The 22,381-nt window shown below is 42.3% G+C and overlaps 1 protein-coding gene across 11 annotated transcripts in view; it reads right to left on the minus strand.

The window, feature by feature from the left end:
- LRRC72 (leucine rich repeat containing 72) overlaps positions 1-13,281 on the minus strand; it is an 80,768-nt gene extending 67,487 nt beyond the window's left edge. For 6 of the 11 annotated variants that reach the window (XR_015162878.1, XR_015162877.1, XM_086397531.1 and 3 more), the window contains exon 1: positions 13,071-13,281. Coding sequence is in view for 6 of the 11 variants with exons in the window: in XM_086397531.1 (XP_086253657.1) it covers positions 13,071-13,165 (95 nt within the window). In the remaining 5 variants the exon portion in view is untranslated. Of the gene's footprint in view, positions 1-2,152; positions 2,261-13,070 lie in introns of those variants that run through there. The other 5 variants (XM_086397534.1, XM_086397536.1, XM_086397537.1 and 2 more) reach the window with 5 other exon arrangements.
- Positions 13,282-22,381: the final 9,100 nt, after the last annotated feature.

Raw genomic sequence — 22,381 nt, forward strand, 5'->3', positions numbered from 1 at the left:
TCTCACCAGAGTGTCAGGATAGGTATGTCCAGCCTGGTCGTCAGCCAGCACAGAGGAGAGAGTGGGACCCAGGGAAGATCATCCTGAAGTGTCTACATTTGGATGGAGGAGGAGAGAGCCAAGCTGCACAAGAAGATACACGAGGGATTGTTATAAAGTTATGAAGAGAAGCAAAAAGACAATGGGAGCAGGGAGGGTGGGTTTCAAGAAGGTAGAATTTGAATCTGCAATATTGTGTAGCATGGTAGAGAATATCACACAGAAAAGGTATTCAATTTGCAGAGTAATTTCAGGATCTGAAAAGGGGGAAATGTTAGCTTTCAAATTAACTGACTGATGAAACAGGAAAATAAAAACAACCCAGCACAAAACTTAGATGTAGATCGTTTTAGCATAGAGAAGAAAAAAAGCAGCTACTTCCACTGCAGATACCTTGGGATCTAGATAAAATAGAATAACATATTTGAAAATTGTGGGACTACTACATCCTAGAAGAATGAAGACTTTATTAAGGTCTATAGAAGAAAATATCCTCACTTTGATGGTTTATCTACTATAATGATACATTCCTATACCTTCATGCAATACACATGTACCACGAGTTAGTTAGCATTTAGTGTGAAGTTTCCAATTCATTATAGAACGTTCAGCCTTGATTAATTATCATAGCTCCAAGCCTTTCTAGATAAGTGTGAGAACTCGAGAACACCTTGTTAGGTCCTAAATGGCACAACACAATTGTGACTTTTTTCATTTCCCACTCAAGGATTCTTTTAGTCATTATCTAAACTGTCCTCAGGAGAAGGCAATGGCACCCTACTCCAGTACTCTTGCCTGGAAAATCCCATGGATGGAGGAGCCTGGTGGGCTGCAGTCCATGGGGTCGCTAAGAGTCGGACACGACTGAGCGACTTCACTTTCACTCTTCACTTTCATGCATTGGAGAAGGAAATGGCAACCCACTCCAGTGTTCTTGCCTGGAGAATCCCAGGGATGGGGGAGCCTGGTGGGCTGATGTCTATGGAGTTGCACAGAGTCAGACACCACTGAAATGACTTAGCAGCAGCAGCGGCAAACTGTCCTCAACTCTGCTTGTATTGTCCTTCAAACAACTTCTCCTCCCAGTGTGTCAATCTGCACTTTAGGGAAACAACATTTCAGGGCTCTACATGTATATATATCTGTTGGAGGGTCAAGATTTCAAATTTATGGTCTTAATTTCTGTGTGCCAGCGGGCATGCTCAGTTGCTTCAGTCGTGTCTGACTCTTCCTTCATTCTATAGACTGTAGCCCACCAGGCTCCTCTGTCCATGGGATTCTCTAGGCAACAATACTGGAGTGGGTTGCCATTCCCTTCTCCAGGGGATCTTCCTGACTCAGGGATCGAACCGTGTCTCTTACCTCTCCTGCATTGGCAGGAGGGTTCTTTACCACTAGCGCCACCTGGGAAATCCTGTTAGTCTCTATGCTGCTGCCGCTGCTGCTAAGTCGCTTCAGTCGTGTCCGACTCTGTGCGACCCCATAGACGGCAACCCACCAGGCTTTCCCGTCCCTGGGATTCTCCAGGCAAGAACACTGGAGTGGGTTGCCATTTCCTTCTCCAATGCAGGAAAGTGAAAAGTGAAAGTGAAGACGCTCAGTTATGTCCGACTCTTTGTGACCTCATGGACTGCAGCCCACCAGGCTCCTTCATCCATGGGATTTTCCAACAGTACTGGAGTAGGGTGCCATTGCCTTCTCCGGTTAGTCTCTATAAACTGCCATAATTCTATATGCTGCTGCTGCTGCTACTGCTGCTAAGTCGCTTCAGTCGTGTCCGACTCTGTGCGACCCCATAGACGGCAGCCCACCAGGCTCCCCGTCCCTGGGATTCTCCAGGCAAGAACACTGGAGTAGGTTGCCATTTCCTTCTCCAATTGTATATGCAGGAGATATTAAATGGCAAAGGGTCAGAGTAAATTAGTGTGGATCCGGGCAGTCCCCAAACCCCATTCAGGAGATTACAGGCTTCTAGCCTCAGTGGAAGGTTTGCCTGGGGACCTTGGTTGCATTATCCCTTCGCCCCGGACCCCGGGGTGGCCTTTAGCGGACTGGAGCATCTGTCAGGATCCCCCGAAACGCTCCGTGGTCTGGGGAAGAGGGAGATGCTTACCGTACGGCTGATTTCCAGGGCAGCTTCTGCGACCCTCACTGGGATTGCTGGGGGTCGGCAGGCACGCGGCAGATGATTGGGGTCCCTGGCCATCAGGACACCCAGGCACTCAGCAGCACCTGTGATCGACCCAGCCTGGCCTGCGGCTGACTGTTCTGGCGGTTACCAAGAGTTACCACCGCCCTGTGGACTAAAAGCCAATCCGAAGTAGGGAAGATGTGAAGCCAAATCCGGACTTCTGTGACGTTTGCGCTTGTGGCCCTGCAACAGCCACTGCGGCGCACCTCAGGTCTCTAGTGTTTCTCCTGCGCGGGGTGCTGCATACCGCGGATGAAGGAGGGATCGCGATCGGGTAGAGACCAGAGACCACGAGTGTATCAGAGGGCCCCACTGAAGTCACCCAGTAATAATAACTCTATTGAGATATGAATATTATTTAGGTTTCTGAAAAGTAGATGTGTGTGGAAACCACCAGCCACCTGTGGAGGGTAGGAGTGAAGCTATGCCTGGTGGAGTCCTCCTGGAGCTTAACGCAAAAGGAGGGGGAAAAAATCAATACTAGTGAGACTGTCTTTATTTTAAAATTTGACATTTTTGTTTATCATGTATGTTTTGCATTAATTTTTATTTTCTGAAAAGAAATATTGCATTAGGATTTATTTTGTTAAGCTGAGCCACTATTTGGCCAGTCTCATCCAATCTTGAAGACTTGATGATTTTATTTATATGAATTTGGTTTTCCTCTAGCTTGGAAAACTTTGGAGGCTGGAGGGTTGTGTTTTTTTTTTGGCCAGGACCTAACACATTGCATTTAATAAAAATTGATTCAATTCAATAGGTTGGTTTCTTGGCACCAAATTTGAACTTGAAATCTAGGAATTAAATGTAATTTTTTGAAATGGATCAAGCTACTTGCATTAAAAAGTGTTGGTATTGGAATAGAGCATTGAAAAAAGGTTTCAGTGAAGAAGTCAAAATATATTATTTCTAGAACTTTTTATAAATATTTGAGTATAAATACTTTTTATAAGTACTTGAGCCTGTTGGGGTAGGTGGATAACAGTTCTTCTCGGTACCATGGGGAAAGTAACCATCTAAGAACCATTGTTTAAATAGTTTTTAACCCAGGAATAAAAATCAGAGAGGAATGGTCCACTGAGAAAAGGTATAAAATAATTTACTAGCATCTTGTCTCCCATCTTTGCTGTTAATATGTATTACAACTTTCCAGATATCATTTATTAATATGCTACATAGAAAAATGGAAATGCATACTCCTTGGTCAATTTTGTACATTACACAAATGTGAGGTTTACAACCATAGGCTATTTATTTTTAGAGAGTGTCTTATAGAAGTAAACTACTAACCAGTTAATTTCTAGTAAAATCGCATTTAAATATTTTATTCTGAAATCTCTTCACTTTACACTGATTCAGAGGAGGAAATAAATTTTAAACAGACAGCTCTGTTCTTAGGAAAGGAACTCAGAGACTCATCTATTAAGAGGTCTTTACATGTTCCCTCTTCAAGAAAAATTTACCATTAACTGATTGCAAGGACTAAATTAATGCAAGTTTAAAATGAAATGTGAAAGATGGGAATTAGTGAAGGCACTCCTTGTATAAAAGGTTCTTCCTAGATGTCTTCATACACTGGGAGCTACAGAAGAGGTACCCCTCCCTAGCCAAGTGAACAGAGAGAACTTTTACCTCCATTTGATGGGATTATAGCCTGAGGAATCCAAACTGAAATTTTAAAAATTCATGTAAAATGTACATTCTCCTTTATAATCAATTTTGTTTTAATATAAAAATAAAGTGGTTCCCCCTAACTCCCCTCAAATCTTTGAGTAATATTTACATTGAAGCAAGACACCCTGTGTTTATCCTGTGGCTTTGCCTCCCTGGCATGCTGCCATTGCCTGCAGGGCTATGCATATCCCAGTTTGAAAGCTCTATCATATCATGTATGTGGATTTGGATAAGAAAAAAAAGCCTTGTGTTCCAAGTCAGGGCATGTGGGGTTTAGTCTCAGTTCTGAAATTAACTATCTGTTGGCCACCTTCTAGTCACTTAATGGCTCTAAGCCTCAGTTTCTTCAACAGTAAAATAAAGAAGCTGAAAGTTTACTTCAAAAAATCCACTATTTAATTACACTCTCCCAGACAGGTAGAATGTATTGTTCACAGAATAAAAGGTTCTCATTGAGATGTTGACATATAATTGTTTTTCAAGAATAATTTGCTAGTAAAAAGTGTGTAAGAAAAAAATTATGCATGTAATGGCCATCATGAAAGCGACATAATTTTTTAAAAAATTCTCTTCTTAATTTGTCTTGAATAATTACCACCCATTCCTACTGAATACAATGACCATAGAATAAATAATATATCAGTTACTATCAAATTGCATTCTTATATGTATATCTTTTTATGATATATGATGCCATTCTTTACCACGGAACCCCCTGGGAAGTTCAAAGCTGTCTTCTTTGCTCTCTTCTCCCAGGCTAATGGCTGTTGCCTCCAGACTTTGAATAAACGTCATTTCTGAATCTATCTCCAAAAGCACCCCTTCACTGACATCCAAGGTCCATGCCCAGAATGCTACCACTTGATGCTTTAAGTGATGCAGCCCTTTCCACTTCATCTTTACATACCTGTTTTCTCTCAGAATTCACATACAACCCTCAAAATACCTTCCTGTATAGGAATAAGAAATGATTCAAGTTTGGAAACATCCTATATTGTCTGGAAAAGCTAGAAACCTCTAGACAAAGTCCCAGCTTAATCAAATGATATAATCAGTTCCAAACCTGAATTTGCTTCAGTGTGATTTCACATCTTCTCCCAAGAACCTAAGTTCTGCCCATCCCCTCCTATAACTACCTTTTCACTATCCTTTACACCTAGGGCATCACATGTCCATTAGGGTCATAGAGGGGGCAAGAACTCCAGGTGGGTTCATCCACTTGTCCCTCGGTGGAGTGCATGAGAGTGGTGGGGCATGAGTCCAGTAGACGACTTGAGCAGTGTCCTCTAAATCAAGGAGCCTAGGGCAGAAGCCCCCTTGCCTGAAATTAGAGGTGGTAGTGGGTGGAATTCACACAACTCACAAATATTAATTTTCATTATAGCACTTCATTGTGTAATGTCATCGAAATTACTAACCCTTCTGTTGCTTTGCTCAGTTTTGACTTGATGAGTTACTGATAGACGTTTATCTTAAGCTGGCAGAGAAGTCTTGTTAATGCTATTAAGAATACTGCATTTCCATAGAGAACAGACTTAGGGACAAGACAGCAGGGAGGGAAGGAGATGGTGAGATGAAAGGAGAGAGTAGCATGCAAACATATATATTACCATACGTTAAATAGATAACCAGTGGTAATTTGCTGTATGACTCAGGGAACTCAAACTGAGGCTCTGTGACAACCTATAGTGGTGGGATGGGGTGGAAGGTGGGAGGGAGGTTCAAGAGGGAAGGGACATACGTATACTTTTGACTGATTCATGTTGATGTATGACAGAAACCCAGTATTGTAAAGCAATTATCTTTCAATTAATAATAAATAGATGAATATAAAAAGGAATATTGCATTTTATCACACATATGATGTAGCAATCAGGCATTTCAAGCATAAAGTCTCTATATAAATGTGTGGCTCTATATACATGTATATATATGTGTGTATATATATTTATGTGTGTGTGTGTGCATGCTAAGTCGTTTCAGTCATGTCTGACTGTGTGTGATCCTATGGACTGCAGCCTGCCAGGCTCCTCTGTCAATGGGATCCTCCAGGAAAGAACACTGGACTGGGTTGCCGTGCCCTCCCCCAGGGGATCATCCAGACCCAGGGACTGAACCTGTGTCTCTTACATTTCCTGCAATGGCAGGCAGGTTCTCCACCACTAACACTTACCTGGGAAACCCAGCATATGTGTGCATGCACATGTAAATGCATGTGTGTGCATGCGTGTATGTATATATTCATACAAATGTACACCCATGTGTGCACCTCCCCCTCACACACACATACATAGCAGGCAAACTCCACAATGCCCCCAGTGATCCTACTGGTTTTCGCATCCTTGTGTAATTAATCCTCTCCCCTCGTGTGTAGGCTGGACTTTGGACTCACTCTGAATGAACAATATGGCAGAAGGGCAGGCTATCACTTCTGAGGGCAGGTTACAAAAAGACTGTGACTTCTGTCTGGGGCACCTTCTCCCTTTTTCTCTGGCCCACTCTGAGGTAAACCAGTGTCCTGTTGTGAGCTGATCTATAGGGAGGCCCTTATAGCAAGGTATTGGTGTCTCTGGACAATAGCCAGAGTGGACCTGAAGCCTGCAATGGTCACATGAGCCAGCTTGGCAGTAGATCCCCCAGACTGGAGCCTTGAGAAGGTCACAGCCATGCAGCCTCCTGAGAAACTCAGCCAGAGTTACCCAGTGGAGGCACACCCAGATTCCAGACACTCAGAAATGGAGATAATAAATGTTTGCTGTTTCAGCTGCAAAAGTTTTGAGGTAATTTGCCATGCAGCAATAGGTCATTATAAACATGAATGTATATTATTGGGGTTTCCCAGGTGGTGCTAGTGGTAAAGAACCCTCCTGCCAGTGCAGGAGATGCAAGAGACACAGGTTCAATCCCTGGGTCAGGAAGATCCCCCGGAGGAAGGCATGGCAACCCACTTCAGTATTCTTCCCTGGAGAATCCCATGGACAGAGGAGCCTGGTGGGCTACAGTCCAAAGGGTCACACAGAGTTGGGCATGACTGAAGTAACATAGCATGCACACACACATGTATGTATTATATATAATATGCACATTATATATAAATATCAATATAGTTGTATAGCAGAAACTAATACAACACTGTAAAGCAATTATATGCCAATTAAAGATATATACATAAAAAATTTTTAAAAACTGACAAAAGACATCAATATCAATATCAATTTAAAATCTCAGAAGACCAGAAAGATACATTTAAATAATCAAATTCAATCTTTCTCAAAAGAATTCTTGCTCCTGTCACCTTATGTTGTAAACACTTGACAAAATTTCCATCCTGACAATTTCAAATTAATATTTAAATCTGGAAAGACAGATATATTTTTGGAATGTTATCTGCATGCAACTACATGTTTAAATGTAAAAATAAATTTAACTCTTTTATCATAATAGACAATGATTTAGTTGGAGGGTTGTTATTAAACTACAACTTAATCTAAATTGAGTTTTGACATAAAAAAAATACCATCTGCCAGAAAAAATGCTATTACCAAGTCAATAAATATTTTCTCATCTTCTTACATGAAAACTTTTTCAAATGTGCTGTATGTTAAAAAAATGTAGTGGGACAATGGAAGCACTATTATTTTCTCAAGTTTGAGGTGTTATGTTGGAGCTGGGTTTCACCTCTGTTAACATATAGGCTTCTTTGTGACTCTTTCTAACTCAAGCATCTGAACCTGCTGGAATTTTCTTCTTCACACCCCCATAATTTAAACATTTCAGAATAAGGACTCAGCTTGAAAGTCATATCCCTTTTTGACCTGGATTATTTCTGCAGAAGATCAGTGTTAGCAGTGGCATCTGGGATTCCTGGAGACAGTTTCTTTGTTGCTCTTGTCTACAAAGTGGCAGAGAGACTTCCAAACTAGCTCCAAGAAGCCTGAGTTACCCACAGGCTACACTTGGGCAATCAAGCCATTTAAAGTGCAGTCTCACTGCATGAGGTAGCTACATCAGATGATCTGATGTCCTTTATCAATGTATTCATTCCTTTAGCCAGTCAGGCACTGAAACTGACAGAGTCCCTACCATAAGCTACACACTCTGCCATGGACTAGAGGATGTGAATGAGATTCACTCCAAGAAACGGTTGTTAGGAAGCAATCTCATGGGTATCTACAGCTTTAAACACATTAATTGTAGTTGGTTCTACTCTGATATTACCTGGCATTCAAGTAGATCATTAAAACCACTACTCTTATTTGCTTAGAGTGTGAAGTGTTTCAATTACCTTTGTAAATAATTCCAAACTGTGTTATTGACCATATTAACTGTGTACTCTTTGTAGCCTTTATTCAGCTGCTAGGTATTTTACTAGCAATGCTTTCATTACCACCTTTTCCCACAAAACAAAGACAAAAGATCAATAATTATTTTAATTAGAGATACTATGTATTGCAAAGCAGTTCAGAAAAACCTTTTTCATAAAAAGTATAAAGTCATTGACAGATTTTGCATTGAAAGTACATCTAGAGTTTCAGAAACTGATCTTTGCTTCATGAACTCATTTTAGATTATAACAAAGGAAAAATTGGTTTTCCCAATTAGGGTATACTTTCCATGAAATTTGGCCAGTTTTTGTAAATTTGGATAGGAAAAGTAGACTAACAGTTAATTTTGGCTTTGCCTAATTCTTCTTCCTTTACTTAGAGATCTGACTAAAGCAGTAAGGAGCAGGAGTCCAGCTGAAGGCCACTAGATTCCTGTGTGCTAAGTTGCTTCAGTAGTGTCTGATTTTTTTACGATCCTATGGATGGTAGCCCATCAGTCTCCTTGTCCATGAGGATTCTCCGGGCAAGAATACTGGAGTGGGTTGCCATGACCTCCTCCAGGGGATCTTGCTGACCCAGGGATTGGACCTGTGTCTCCTGCATTGCAGGCAGATTCTTTACCATTGAGCCACTGGGGCACTATATAGGTGATACATGTTGGGGGCTGTTGCAGGCATGGACAATTAAAAACAGGTGAGGGGATAAGGAGACGCAAGTGAGAGAGAACAGAACAAAGTAAAAAAATGGGGGAGGGGATAAAGAGAATGGGAGGGAAGCTGCAGAGAGGAGGTGAGGAGCAGGAGATAAAGAGAAGAAAAAAGGGAAAAGAAACAGAAAAAAGTGAGAGAGAAAGGAAGTAGGCGAGCAGAGGGAAGGAACACATTGTGATTAGGAATTATGTTGTCATTTGATCACTCTTTTGAAAGGAGATGTTCTTCATTGGGGCACAGCTTCATTCCCAATCCTATGGCCCAGTGAGGCTGATAATCATAATCTTCAAACCTCTGGCATTAAGGGTAGGTACATGATCTGAGACAGGCTAAGCAGAATAATTGGAACTAAGGGGGAAAGGAGGATTTCTTTCTGAATGTGGTAAATCTATGCAGTATAAGACTTGGAATTAGTATCACTTGCTGCCTCAATACCTGAAACCAGGAAGCCCTCAAATGACCTAAGTGTACATTCTCCTCCCTGCTTGCCCTCACAGATAAGGTCCCCTGGTCAAGCAATCCTCCTTATCAAGCAGACCAGGCACAATTACTACTTACTCCTAAGCAGCAGATTTCAGTTCCTTGCCAGCCCGCAGAATTCGTCAATCTAATCACATCTTTGTGTGGGAACCAAGGCACCCCACCCTCTTATTCCTACAAAGCCTGCCTCCCACAGCCTCTGGTTGCTCCCTCCCACGGTCCAAACTAACTTGTGAGGAGCCATCAAACTGTTTTCTACAGTGGCTGCACCACCTCACTTCTACCAGCAACATATGGGTTTGAATTTTTCTACTCCTCACCAACACTCATTATGATTTTAATTTTCATTTCTCTAATGACGTGAGTCTGGGTGAACTCTGGGAGTTGGTGATGGACAGGGAGGCCTGGCGTGCTACGATTCATGGGGTTGCAAAGAGTCGGACATGACTGAGCGACTGAACTGAACTGAACTGAATGACTAATGGATTCCCAGGTGGCATAGAGGTAAAGAATCCAACTGCCACTGCAGGAGACCTAGGAGACTCAGGTTGAAGGTCAGGAAGATCTCCTGGAGTAGGAAATGGCAATCCACTCCAGCACTCTTGCTTGGGAAATCCCATGGACAGAGGAGCCTGGTGGGCTACAGTCCACAGGGTCATGATGTGTCAGACACGACCGAGTGAGTGAGCACAGCACAGCACAGCAATGACTAGTGACGTTGAGTGTCATTTGCATGTGCCTGTTGGCCATTTGTATATCTTCTTTGGAAAAATGGGTATTCAAGACTTTTGCCCACTTCTTGATTGGTTTGTTTTTCAGCTGTTCCGGTTCTTGCATATTCTGAATACTATACCCTTGTCAGATACGTGGCTTGCAGTATATTCTTCCACTCTATTGGTTGTCATTATAATCTGATGGTTTTTTTCTACTGACTATTTCTACTCTTCTAATAATGCTAACTAGAACTCATCCTACATGTATTAGTTTTAAGTATTCATTTTTCTACCCTACTCTTATAATGAGAGGTTTTGTTAAAAGCCACTGTTAGAATAGGGTCTGCCTAACTTACCTCCCTGGCTTATAGTTTTTGGTCTAAAGGTGGGGATTTAAGCTTATCCAGACCTCACAACTCTAGCCACAATTATTGATCCATCACAGTAGCTAGGCCAATCAGAATCCCTTCCTAGGATCTTTTCACTATCATTAAACTGTTATTGTATGAGCCTAGAGACTGCCACCACCCATGCTTCTTTCTATATAGAAAGTGGATCTACAGTAGAAGAAAATAAAACTAACAGACAGAGACTTCCCTGGTGGTCCAGTGCAAGGGGCATGGGTTCAGGGAAGTTCCACATGCAGCATGTCCAAAAAATAATTAAATAAAAAGCCTTTATTCACTTAAAAAAAAAAAAAAAAACAACTAACATACAGAGCAAGAGAAGATCATGTCTAATGGCATTTGAGCTCTTGGTGCTAGCTAGCTTTATGCCTGTTTCCACTGCAGTTTGGTTATGTGGGTCAATACACTTTTCTTTCTGTTTAAGCTGGTTTATACTAGATTTCTCTACTTTAAATCAAGAATACTACCAAGTACTTTAAATCAAGAATACTACCAAGTTTGTTGATGTGGCAGTATTATCCTGAAGGTGTACCTTATAACGTCATGGAATTTTCACATATACACGGGATTTCTTGGATCTACATCCTGCCCACACTGACTCTGATTTTTACTGCAACACTTGCCCAGAGTTTTCCTCTATTGATCTCACTTGCCCCATTCCTCCCCCAAATTAAGAATAAGAAAAAATTGAAATAATTCCTCTTTTTTCTCTAAAAATTTACATTAAAAATATTGGACAGATGCCAAGAGCTTGAAGTACAGCTGCATTTTGTGAATTAATTAAATATCATAATCCTCTTTGCAGTTTCTATTAGTAACAGGAATGAATGTTATAAAAGGAGCATTTACTAAAAGGAATGTGTTGTGTAATTTAATGTATGCTAAATGTAGGTGGTCTAAAAATATTCTACTGCATTCCTACCTTTACTAACAAACTTTTAAAATACTGTCACTAAAGTGTGAATACCATTCGACAAAGGAAGTCAACTAAGCCCTTTATATGACATTATTTTAAATAATCTTTTCTATATTTTCTAAGTCAGATTGTATAGCTAGTTGATTCAGCTACCTATTGTGGTGTTAGTTGGTGGGAAATGTCATGCATCCTGTCTTTGGTATGATTACATACATTCCTTTTCAATTTCCTTTTGTTGAGTTTTGTTATATTTTGTATTATGGCCTTAGTAAGTAGGATGTCTTTGGGGTGAAGAAAATCCCTTATTTCCGATCTTTGTCGTTTACAAATTAATGACTCAAAGTATTACAAGTGCACGCCCATTAACTGTTTATCTTGGTGTGGCCCACGGTGAAAATGACTTCTACTATCAAAATTATTCTGTTCTTTGACATGATCCCTTGGTATTTGGGGGTTCTGTTTTCGCTAAAAGTTCAGGAATTCCCTGTCAGAAGTCCTTTGACAAGAAAATTTACTAAGAATATTATTGGATTGGTAAACTTGACAGTTTCTTTGCTAAAAAAAGTATAGCTTCCACAGCTTAACTTCTCACCCTATGGCCATTTTGTTCCCTCCTGCCATATTTTTTTCCTATACAATTATTAATCAAATAAGCTATTTTTTTAACTTCATGTTGTTACTTAGATATGGATCACACCTAAACTGTAGGTAGCCATGGCAACATAACAAGCTCACACTCTGTATTAATGAAGAACATTTAAGAAGCTTCATTTAACTGGTGGAATGACCCTGAGGCAGTTGTCTGGAGTTCCACATAAGAGCGACCCACTGGAAAATCATAAAGCCTGGCTGTGGGTTTTTCCCAGGACAGTTTCTAAGCCCTGGATCTTATATTGTTTATCTATAAATGATCTTGGGTTTTGCTTCCAACCACCCAGTGTCTTGGTCCTTCTGGTTTGTCAGGCACAGAGCCACTAGCAGACTCGTTGGCAGTCATAGGTGCTAAGTATGGAGGAAAGGTATAGTTATCAGGTAGGATGTCTTTTATTATGGCACCTGGACACTAGGCTCTACTTGTTCAAACAGTTAAGAAATGCCTTGCCTCCATAACAGAAGCCCAAAGGAAGAGCAGTTCTGCGCTCTATACAGTCAGGACCAGGGCTCCAGAACCCTGCTCATTTTAAATGCTATACTCCTCTAAGTCAACTTCCCTTCAGGTCGCCTCCTTCTGTCACAGGACAGCAGTGGCAGCTCCAAGTTTCACGTTTTGATGTATTACTATTGAGGGGAATAAGAGGGGCTACTTTTATCATCACCTTCTGAGAGTGAAAACCTTTCCAGGAGTCTCTCCTTTCCTGAATGCATCCTTGTGGGTGTCCTGGGCCTGAATGGTGTCACAATGCCTTCCTAAACGCTGGCCAGTGGGGTGGTACTGCTATCATTCGTGGACAATTAAGGTCCACCTTGAAGCCCAGGTGGCCCTGCAAGATGGACTCTCCCTTCACTCAGCTTGGAGACTGACGGTCCACACGGGTCTGCTGGATGCCCACCTCCCCCTGCTGGAACTCCTACACCACCCCCAGGCTGCCTCTTTCCACAAGGACACGCTCCTTACCTGGCTTGAACTCTGACACTGCACCCACCGGCCATTCCACGAGGCTTCTCCAGAAATGAGAGAGGCTCTGAATCCTCAGTATAGGCCCACTTCATGCACCAATGAGTTTGTCACCAAGTTCGGGTTCTGACACCCCTGCTCTCCGTCACCCCACTGAGACTGACTGCTTACCCAGTGACAGTCTGTTCCAACAAGAGTTAAAACCTTGCTCAGATGCAACTTTTATAGCAGTCTATTTAAAGAAGCAAGTTGATATGACAAATAGCTATGTACAAAGTTAAAAAAAAAAAGCTATGAGATTTTTCCACTCAGAGGAAAAAAAGATGGGAGTTGTCAGAACAGAAAGCTGTGACGCTGCATGCACACTGGTGCTATAGTCCCTACAGTTAATACAGGTGGTTTTCATAAGTTAAAACATATATAACCATTTCTCCATCTTATCAGAAATATCTTAAGTTACAGAAAGTAGCTATTTAAAATGACGTTTTAACTGTAAAACCTATGTAGTGATATTTATCAATTGGAAATATAAAAATAAGTACCTGACCCTGTTTTGCCATAAATAAATTAAAAATAGAACCCTTTTAAAGGGTTAGTGTCATGGTACTTCTGATCAGTCCCCTACCACAATTTCATCACTCCTGTGACCAGAAGGCAGCTTAGAGTGGCGATAAATCTTTTATGTTGCTGTATTACCTGCAAGATTTCCACAGCAGGCTCAGTTTACAGATGTGAAGACTGAGGCACAGACATTTAAGTAACGGGTCCAGAGTCACACAGCTGTAAGAGGGACAGGCAGGACCCACCCCCATGAGGCCTAGCTCCCTTGCCCTTACAATTCCTCATGTATGATCATCTGGGGACAAAGTACATGACTGTGATATTATCTCTAATAAGGGAAATCTAAGAAACAACCGGAGAGGGGAAAGGATTTTTGAATCATCTGTCCCGTGGAAATTAAACAGCTGTAAAAGAATGATGCAATAGAGTCACATTTACCGATGAGGAAAGATGTTTAGTTTATCACACAATGTTTGCTGTAAAAACTGAGTCAGGACCATCTACAGATTACAAAGAGAGTGTTTGTATAAACCTATAAATGCCCCAAGCAGGACTGGAAAGATTCCCAGCAAATTGTCCACAGTGTCAGTCTGGGAGAGCAGACTTGGGAAGTGAATTTCAATTATGAGAGAACAGAATTTGGATTGAGATGAGGAATCTCAGGGGGTGGGGGTAACTCAACACAGCACAGAAAGGGGAGGTCAAACAGGCCACCAGAGAGAGAGGAACACCCAGGAGGTTTACCCCACCAAAGGAGTGGGGTGAATTCCACAGGCCAGAAACTGAGGTCTCCCCTGCCTCAACTGCATGCAGGGAAATCAGCTGCCCAAATCAACTCCCGGATGATGTCAAGCATACCTGGGCCAGGCGTGCTCACCAGGGTCCTTCACCATTTTAGGGTTAAAAGGCACCCCTGCCTTTCAGCCTATGATAGGTAAATTATGGGTCTCTCACTAGACAGAACAACTCAAAGCCAAGTAAGAGACACAGAAGTCCACCAGGCTCCTCTATCTATGGGATTCTCCAGGCAAGGATACTGGAGAGGGCTGCTATGCCCTCCTCCAGGGGATCTTCCTGACCCAGGGATTGAACCAGCATCTCTTTCGTCTCCTTCATTAGCAGATTCTTTACCACTGGTGCCATCTGGGAAGCCATGTTGCAGATTAACCACCCCTTAATCATGAATGGTCTACTGAGAACATCCTGACCTGCTTTCTATTTAACTTCCTTCAGGAGAAGCCCAAGAACCTCCATCACGTACTAGGAAGGAGGCTGATGCTGGGGGTGAACATCGGAATGAGACTCAGTTCCTAGCCTGACTTAGTGAGTGGCCAGGCTTAATCTGCCAGTCCGCTGCCTTTAAACCTTGTGTCATTGCATTTGAGAGGCCACATTTTCTTTCTGACCATGAGTAAAGACACCATCCAGAATGCAGAGCCACCTGGGTAAGGCTCAGAGACTTGAACCTCTCCTGCCATGTTGGCTTCGTCTACTTTTGCACCAGTCACCGACTAATATTATCTGTCACCATATGGGTAACACTGGGCTTCCCTGCTGGACTTAAACTGTAAAATGGTCAGAACCTGTCCTCACATATCCCGGGCCATGTGCCCAGGATCAAGGGAAGTCTCAGCCTGGCTCCTCTGGGCAGCTCTCTCTAACTGGTCACAATGTCCAGAGCATGCTGGGGAGAATCTGGGGGTCTGGGAAAGGAAGAAGGTCACCATGCTTAGATTCTCCATTGCTGCACTCTGAGGGTGGCCCCAGGATGGGAGAGGATAGGGCATCAGGGAATCTCCCAAGATGACATGATGGTTATCATCATATGGTGTTACTTCTTAGCAAATTCACCAGAGAGTTTCACTGATGTTAAGCATTTTCCTAAACCAATCCAGCTTTCCAGCAAATGTCAAAGACATTTTGGGTGAAACTCAGTGACTTATGGAAGTTAGGAACCTGATGAAATTAAAATGGAAACAATTTTATGCAGAAAAAAGTCCAATTGAAATTTTGACTGGGTTGCACTAAATTTATAGATTAATATAGGGAAAATCCAGGTCAATATACATGATTAAGACTTCCCATGCAGGTGTGAGAATTTGAAATGTTACCCTATTTCTTGAGATTGTTAACTCAGTGGAGAAGGCCATCCATTTGCCCTTCCTCTTAACAAAAAAAATTTTTTTTAACTGATGGCTATTTGTTAAACATGTGATATTGGGACTTCCCTGGTGGTCCGGTGGTTAAGAATCTATCTGCCAATGCAGGAGACACAGGTTTGATCCCTGGTCTGGGAAGATTCCACATGCCTCGGGGCAGCTAAGCCTGTGCACCACAACCAATGAGCTCACGACCTGCAAGTATTGAAAGCCTTGCACCCTAGAGCCCATGCTCTGCAATAAGATAAGCCACCAAAATGAGAAGCCCATGCATACTAGAGAGGAGCCCCTGCTCAACACAACTAGAGAAAGCCTGTGCACAGCAACAAAGACCCAGCACAGCCAAAAGCAAATAAATACATGTTTTAAATAAATAAATACGTGATATTGGACATAGATGGGATTTGTACTTGATCTTAATTGAGGTAAGGTTTCTGAAGCAATTTAATAAAGTGATGACAGCATCATTTCAATAAAGTTAGTGAATCATTTGACTATGGAAGTGTCTTACTTGGTGATTTTGAAAAGATTAATAGCAAGTTAGTCATAGTCCTTCTGATAAATGATAACATTCTTAGCTCTCTTTCTTCTTATTCTTACTTCTCACAAGAGTTTTATTTCCCAAAAATATTTGTTTAAACTCTTTCATGCTAAAGAACTATTTTAGGCCTTAGGGACACATCAGGAAAAATAAAAGAGAAAATTTCTTTCCTTCATTACATTTTAGTGGGTACAACTCAGCTATATAACATGATATTGTTGCTGTTACTGTTCATTTGCTCAGTCATGTCTGACTCTTGGTGACCCCACTGACTGCAGCACACCATGTTTCCTTGCCCTTCACTATCTCTCAGAGTTTGCTCAAACTCATGTCCATTGAATTGATGATGCCATCCAATCATTTCATCCTCTGTCACTCCCTTCTACTCCTGCCCTCAATCTTTCCCGGCATCAGGGTCTCTTGAGTAAACTCCACATCAGGTGGCCAAATACTGAAGCTTTAGCATCAGTCCTTCCAGTGAATATTGAAGGTTGATTTCCTTTAGGATTGACTGATTTGATCTCCTTGCAGTCCAAAGGATTCTCAAGAGTCTTCTCCAGCACCATAGTTCGAAAGAATAAATTCTTTGGCACTCAGCCTTCTTTATGGTCCAACTCTCACATGCATACATGACTACTGGAAAAACCATAGCTTTGACTAGATGGACCTTTACCAGCAAAGGGATGTCTCTGATTTTAATAAGCTGTACGGGTTTGTCTATGGATAGAGCTATCTTTATCCATAGCTGTTTCCATGATAAAAAAGAAAAGTTGACTGTTTCTCCATGATGATGAGGTACCATTTGAGGGACTCATCATATTTCTGGTCCTCTCACCTTCTCAGCACATGGTTAGATTACACTTCCTTGGTCCCTTCTCATTGCACAGGGCCAGGTCACTAGCTACAGCCAGTGAGCTGCAAATAGAAATAATTTGGGTCATTTCTGAATGGGAGCATTTATATAACAGTGCAAGATCCTCCATGACATTTCTTTTGCTCTGACATGAGGAGGTCAACCTCTGAGATGGTGGCTGCTTCATCAGTCTGGGTTCCTGAATGACTTTTACCTCCTCCTGGGGGACGCGGTGTGTGACTGAGACACTTGTGGTATTGATTCTCTGAGGTTTCATAGGGAAGGCAAACTTTTTTACTGCAGTGTAGCTCAGTCTGTATGGACAGATACAATATGTTCAAAGGAGAACAGAGTGAAGAATTTTGTATTAGGACCTGTGAGCAAGTAGGTGCCAAGTTATACTTGCCTGCTTGCATGCTAAGTTGCTTCAGTTGTATCCAACTCTGCAACACTATGGACGATAGCCCACCAGGCCCCTCTGTCCATGGGATTCTCCAGGAAAGAATACTGGAGTGGTAGAGTGGGTTCCCATCCCCTCCTTCAGGGGATCTTCCTGACCCAGGGATCATATTCACATCTCCTGCATTGGCTGGTGGATTCTTTACCACTAGCACCACCTGGAAAGCTTGCCAAGTTATACTTGCACAGCACAATTAGACAAATATTGACCAGGCTTTGTACACTCCTTCCACTGGAATTAACTGGAATCAACTAGTAAATGTCTCATGTTGCCTTTTTTATTTCCTTTTCCTAATCGTTGGCTCCAGGTTGTAGCTCTGGTTCCTTTTCTCTTCAGCGCTTGGTACCTTCTCTTTATACACTCTGTTCAGTTCGGTTCAGTTCAGTCCCTCAATCGTGTCCAACTCTTTGCGACGCCATGAATTGCAGCATGCCAGGCCTCCCTGTCCATCACAAACCCCCAGAGTTCACTCAAACTCATGTCCATTGAGTTGGTGATGCCATCCAGCCATCTCATCCTCCGTCGTCCCCTTCTCCTCCTGCCCTCAATCCCTCCCAGCATCAGGGTCTTTTCCAATGAGTCAACTCTTTGCATGAGGTGGCCAAAGTACTGGAGTTTCAGCTTCTGCATCAGTCCTTCCAAAGAACACCCAGGACTGGTCTCCTTCAGAGTGGACTGGTTGGATCTCCTTGCAGTCCAAGGGACTCTCAAGAGTCTTCTCCAACACCACAGTTCAAAAGCACCAATTCTTTGGCGCTCAGCTTTCTTCACACTCCAACTCTCACATCCATACATGACCACTGGAAAAACCATAGCCTTGACTAGATGGACATTTGTTGGCAAAGTAATGTCTCTGCTTTTTAATATGCTATCTAGGTTGGTTATAACTTTCCTTCCAAGGAGTAAGCGTCTTTTAATTTCATGGCTGCAGTCACCATCTGCAGTGATTTTGGAGCCCAAAAAAATAAAGTCTGACACTGTTGCCACTGTTTCCCCATCTATTTGTCATGAAGTGATGGGACCGGATGCCATGATCTTCGTTTTCTGAATGTTGAGCTTTAACCCAACTTTTCACTCTCCTCTTTCACTTTCATCAAGAGGCTTTTTAGTTTCTCTTCCCTTTCTGCCATAAGGGTGGTGTCATCTGCATATCTGAGGTTATTGATATTTCTCCCAGCAGTCTTGATTCCAGCTTGTGCTTCTTCCAGCCCAGTGTTTCTCATGATGGACTCTGCATAGAAGTTAAATAAGCAGGGTGACAATATACAGCCTTGACATACTCCTTTTCCTATTTGGAACCAGTCTGTTGTAAACCTCTTGAATTGCATCTGGCTTTGAATGTCTATTACAACTACTACATATTTCTGGTTTAAGTCTTCCTATACTCTACATTGTCCCAAATGTAGCATGAACATCTTCCTTGGATTCAGTCTGGATGACCTTATTTCAGTGAGCTAAGAGAAGACTCTTGAGAGTCCCTTGGACTGCAAGGAGATCCAAACAGTCCATTCTGAAGGAGATCAGCCCTGGGATTTCTTTGGAACGACTGATGCTAAAGCTGCAACTCCAGTACTTTGGCCACCTCATGCGAAGAGTTGACTCATTGGAAAAGACTCTGATGCTGGGAGGGATTGGGGGCAGGAGGAGAAGGGGACAACAGAGGATGAGGTGGCTGGATGGCATCACTGACTCGATGGACGTGAGTTTGAGTGAACTCCAGGGGTTGGCGATGGACAGGGAGGCCTGGCGTGCTGCGATTCAAGGGGTCACAACGAGTCGGACGTGACTAAGCGACTGAACTGAACTGAACTGAAGAAAATGCTACAGTGTTCCAATGCATATTGATACACTTAGATTGGCTCTATCCTTTTCAGAACTAGTACTTTAGTAGTAAATGACACTTCAGTTATCATATTTTCAGTCCCATTTCCTCCTCAATTTGAATAAACTGGGATTGGTCAGATTGGAATACCACTTAGGCAACCAGAACTATGGGGTCTGTTTCTAGGGCAGTTTTTTGTTTTTGTTTTTTTTTTTAATTGGCTGTATGATAAAATTACATGAGAGAACCTGCAAGATCCCAGAGCCCAGGCAGCACCCCAGGCTGATGACAATGAAATCATGGAGGCTAGGACCTCAGCATCAATGTTTGCTAAAGTCACCCAGTTGGCTCTAGTAAGCAGTTGAAGTTGAGACTCATTCTTTCAGACTTTAGTGCTGGATCAGTTGAAAGCAGGAAATCAAGAGAATCAACAGCAGAAGGACAGAGAAGAGAATTAGGTGTAGTTTTGCAGGGCCTCCCAGCAAAGGCTCACTTGCTATAAATGCTATTTTTAGCATCCATCAAAGTTGTGGTTAGACACATTTGAAGGCTGCCAGGACTCTATTATTTGTTAGCTTCTTCTCTCTTCTGTTCTAGCTAGAACATGAAAAGCTACCCCTAAACTAGCAAATATTTAAAAGCCGAAGCCAGGTAAACAGAATTGTATTGAGTCTGATAACAGAGAGGCAAAGCCTAAAGTTTCAAAAATGCTGAAATGGAATTGGGGAAGAGCACAGGTAAGAGGGCAGGAGGAAATGGCACACACAATTGTATAAGTAGGCTGAAGAGACCATCTCCTTTGTTGAGGCAGCCACCCTCAAAGGACCTGATGAGCCTGGGCAGGGAAGAAATGGGAGACGACATGTGACATATTTTGAAAATGTAACCAATATTTGAGCATTCTCTGGCATTTCTTATCTTTGGGATTGGAATGAAAACTGACCTTTTCCAGTCCTGTGGCCACTGCTGAGTTTTCCAAATTTGCTGGCATACTGAGGGCAGCACTTTCACAGCATCATCTTTCAGGATTTGAAATAGCTCAACTGGAATTCCATCATCTCCTCTAGCTTTGTTCATAGTGATGCTTTCTGAGGACCGCTTGACTTCACATTCCAGGATGTCTGGCTCTATGTGAGTGATCACACCATTGTGATTATCTGAGTCGTGAAGATCTTTTTTGTACAGTTCTTTTGTGTATTCTTGCCATCTCTTCTTAGTATTGTCTGCTTCTGTTAGGTCCATACCATTTCTGTCCTTTATCGAGCCCATCTTTGCATGAAATGTTCCCTTGGTATCTCTAATTTTCTTGAAGAGATCTCTAGTCTTTCCCATTCTGTTGTTTTCCTCTATTTCTTTGCATTGATCGCTTAGGAAGGCTTTCTTATCTCTCCTTGCTATTCTTTGGACCTCTGCATTCAGATGCTTATACCTTCTTTTCTCCTTTGCTTTTCACTTCTCTTCTTTTCACAGCTATTTGTAAGGCCTCCCCAGACAGCCGTTTTGTTTTCTTGCATTTCTTTTCCATGGGAATGGTCTTGATCCCTGTCTCCTGTACAATGTCACAAACATCTGTCCATAGTTTGTCAGGCACTCTATCTATAAGATCTAGTCCCTTAAATCCATTTCTCACTCCCACTGCATAAAGAAATGCTCAAAATTTTCCAAGCCAGGCTTCAGCAATACGTGAACCGTGAACTTCCAGATGTTCAAGCTGGTTTTAGGAAAGGCAGAGGAACCAGAGATCAAATTGCCAACATCCACTGGATCATGGAAAAAGCAACAGAGTTCCAGAAAAATACCTATTTCTGCTTTATTGACTATGCCAAAGCCTTTGACTGTATGGATCACAATAAACTGTGGAAAATTCTGAAAGAGATGGGAATACCGAACCACCTGACCTGCCTCTTGAGAAACCTATATGCAGGTCAGAAAGCAACAGTTAGAACTGGACATGGAACAACAGACTGGTTCCAAATAGGAAAAGGAGTATGTCAAGGCTGTATACTGTCACCCTGCTTATTTAACTTCTATGCAGAGTACATCATGAGAAACACTGGGCTGGAAGAAGCACAAGCTAGAAGCAAGACTGCTGGGAGAAATATCAATAACCTCAGATATGCAGATGACACCACCCTTATGGCAGAAAGGGAAGAGGAACTAAAAAGCCTCTTGATGAAAATGAAAGAGGAGAGTGAAAAAGTTGGGTTAAAGCTCAACATTCAGAAAACGAAGATCATGGCATCCGGTCCCATCACTTTCTGGCAAATAGATGGGGAAACAGTGGAAACAGTGTCAGACTTTATTTTTTTGGGCTCCAAAATCACTGCAGATGGTGACTGCAGCCATGAAATTAAAAGACGCTTACTCCTTGGAAGGAAAGTTATGATCAATCTAGATAGCATATTGAAAGCAGAGACATTACTTTGCCAACAAAGGTCCATCTAGTCAAGGCTATAGTTTTTCCAGTGGTCATGTATGGATGTGAGAGTTGGAGTGTGAAGAAAGCTGAGCGCCAAAGAATTGATGCTTTTGAACTGTAGTGTTGGAGAAGACTCTTGAGAGTCCCTTGGACTGCCAGGAGATCCAACCAGTCCATTCTAAAGGAGATCAGTCCTGGGTGTTTTTTGGAAGGAATGATGCTAAAGCTGAAACTCCAATACTGTGGCCACCTCGTGTGAAGAGTTGACTCATTGGAAAAGAATCTGATGCTGGGAAGGATTGGGGGCAGGAGGAGAAGGGGACGACGGAGGATGAGGTGGTTGGACAGCATCACAGACTCAATGGACGTGAGTTTGAGTGAACTCTGGGGGTTGATGATGGACAGGGAGGCCTGGTGTGCTGTGATTCATGGGGTTGCAAAGAGTCGGACACCACTGAGTGACTGAACTGAACTGAACCAATATTTGAGCATGTAA

Source organism: Bos grunniens, chromosome 4 (genome assembly GCF_055505025.1).
Source record: "Bos grunniens cultivar Pamir isolate PY7600 chromosome 4, Bosgru_T2T1.0, whole genome shotgun sequence".
In the NCBI taxonomy this organism is placed as follows: Eukaryota; Metazoa; Chordata; class Mammalia; order Artiodactyla; family Bovidae; genus Bos; species Bos grunniens.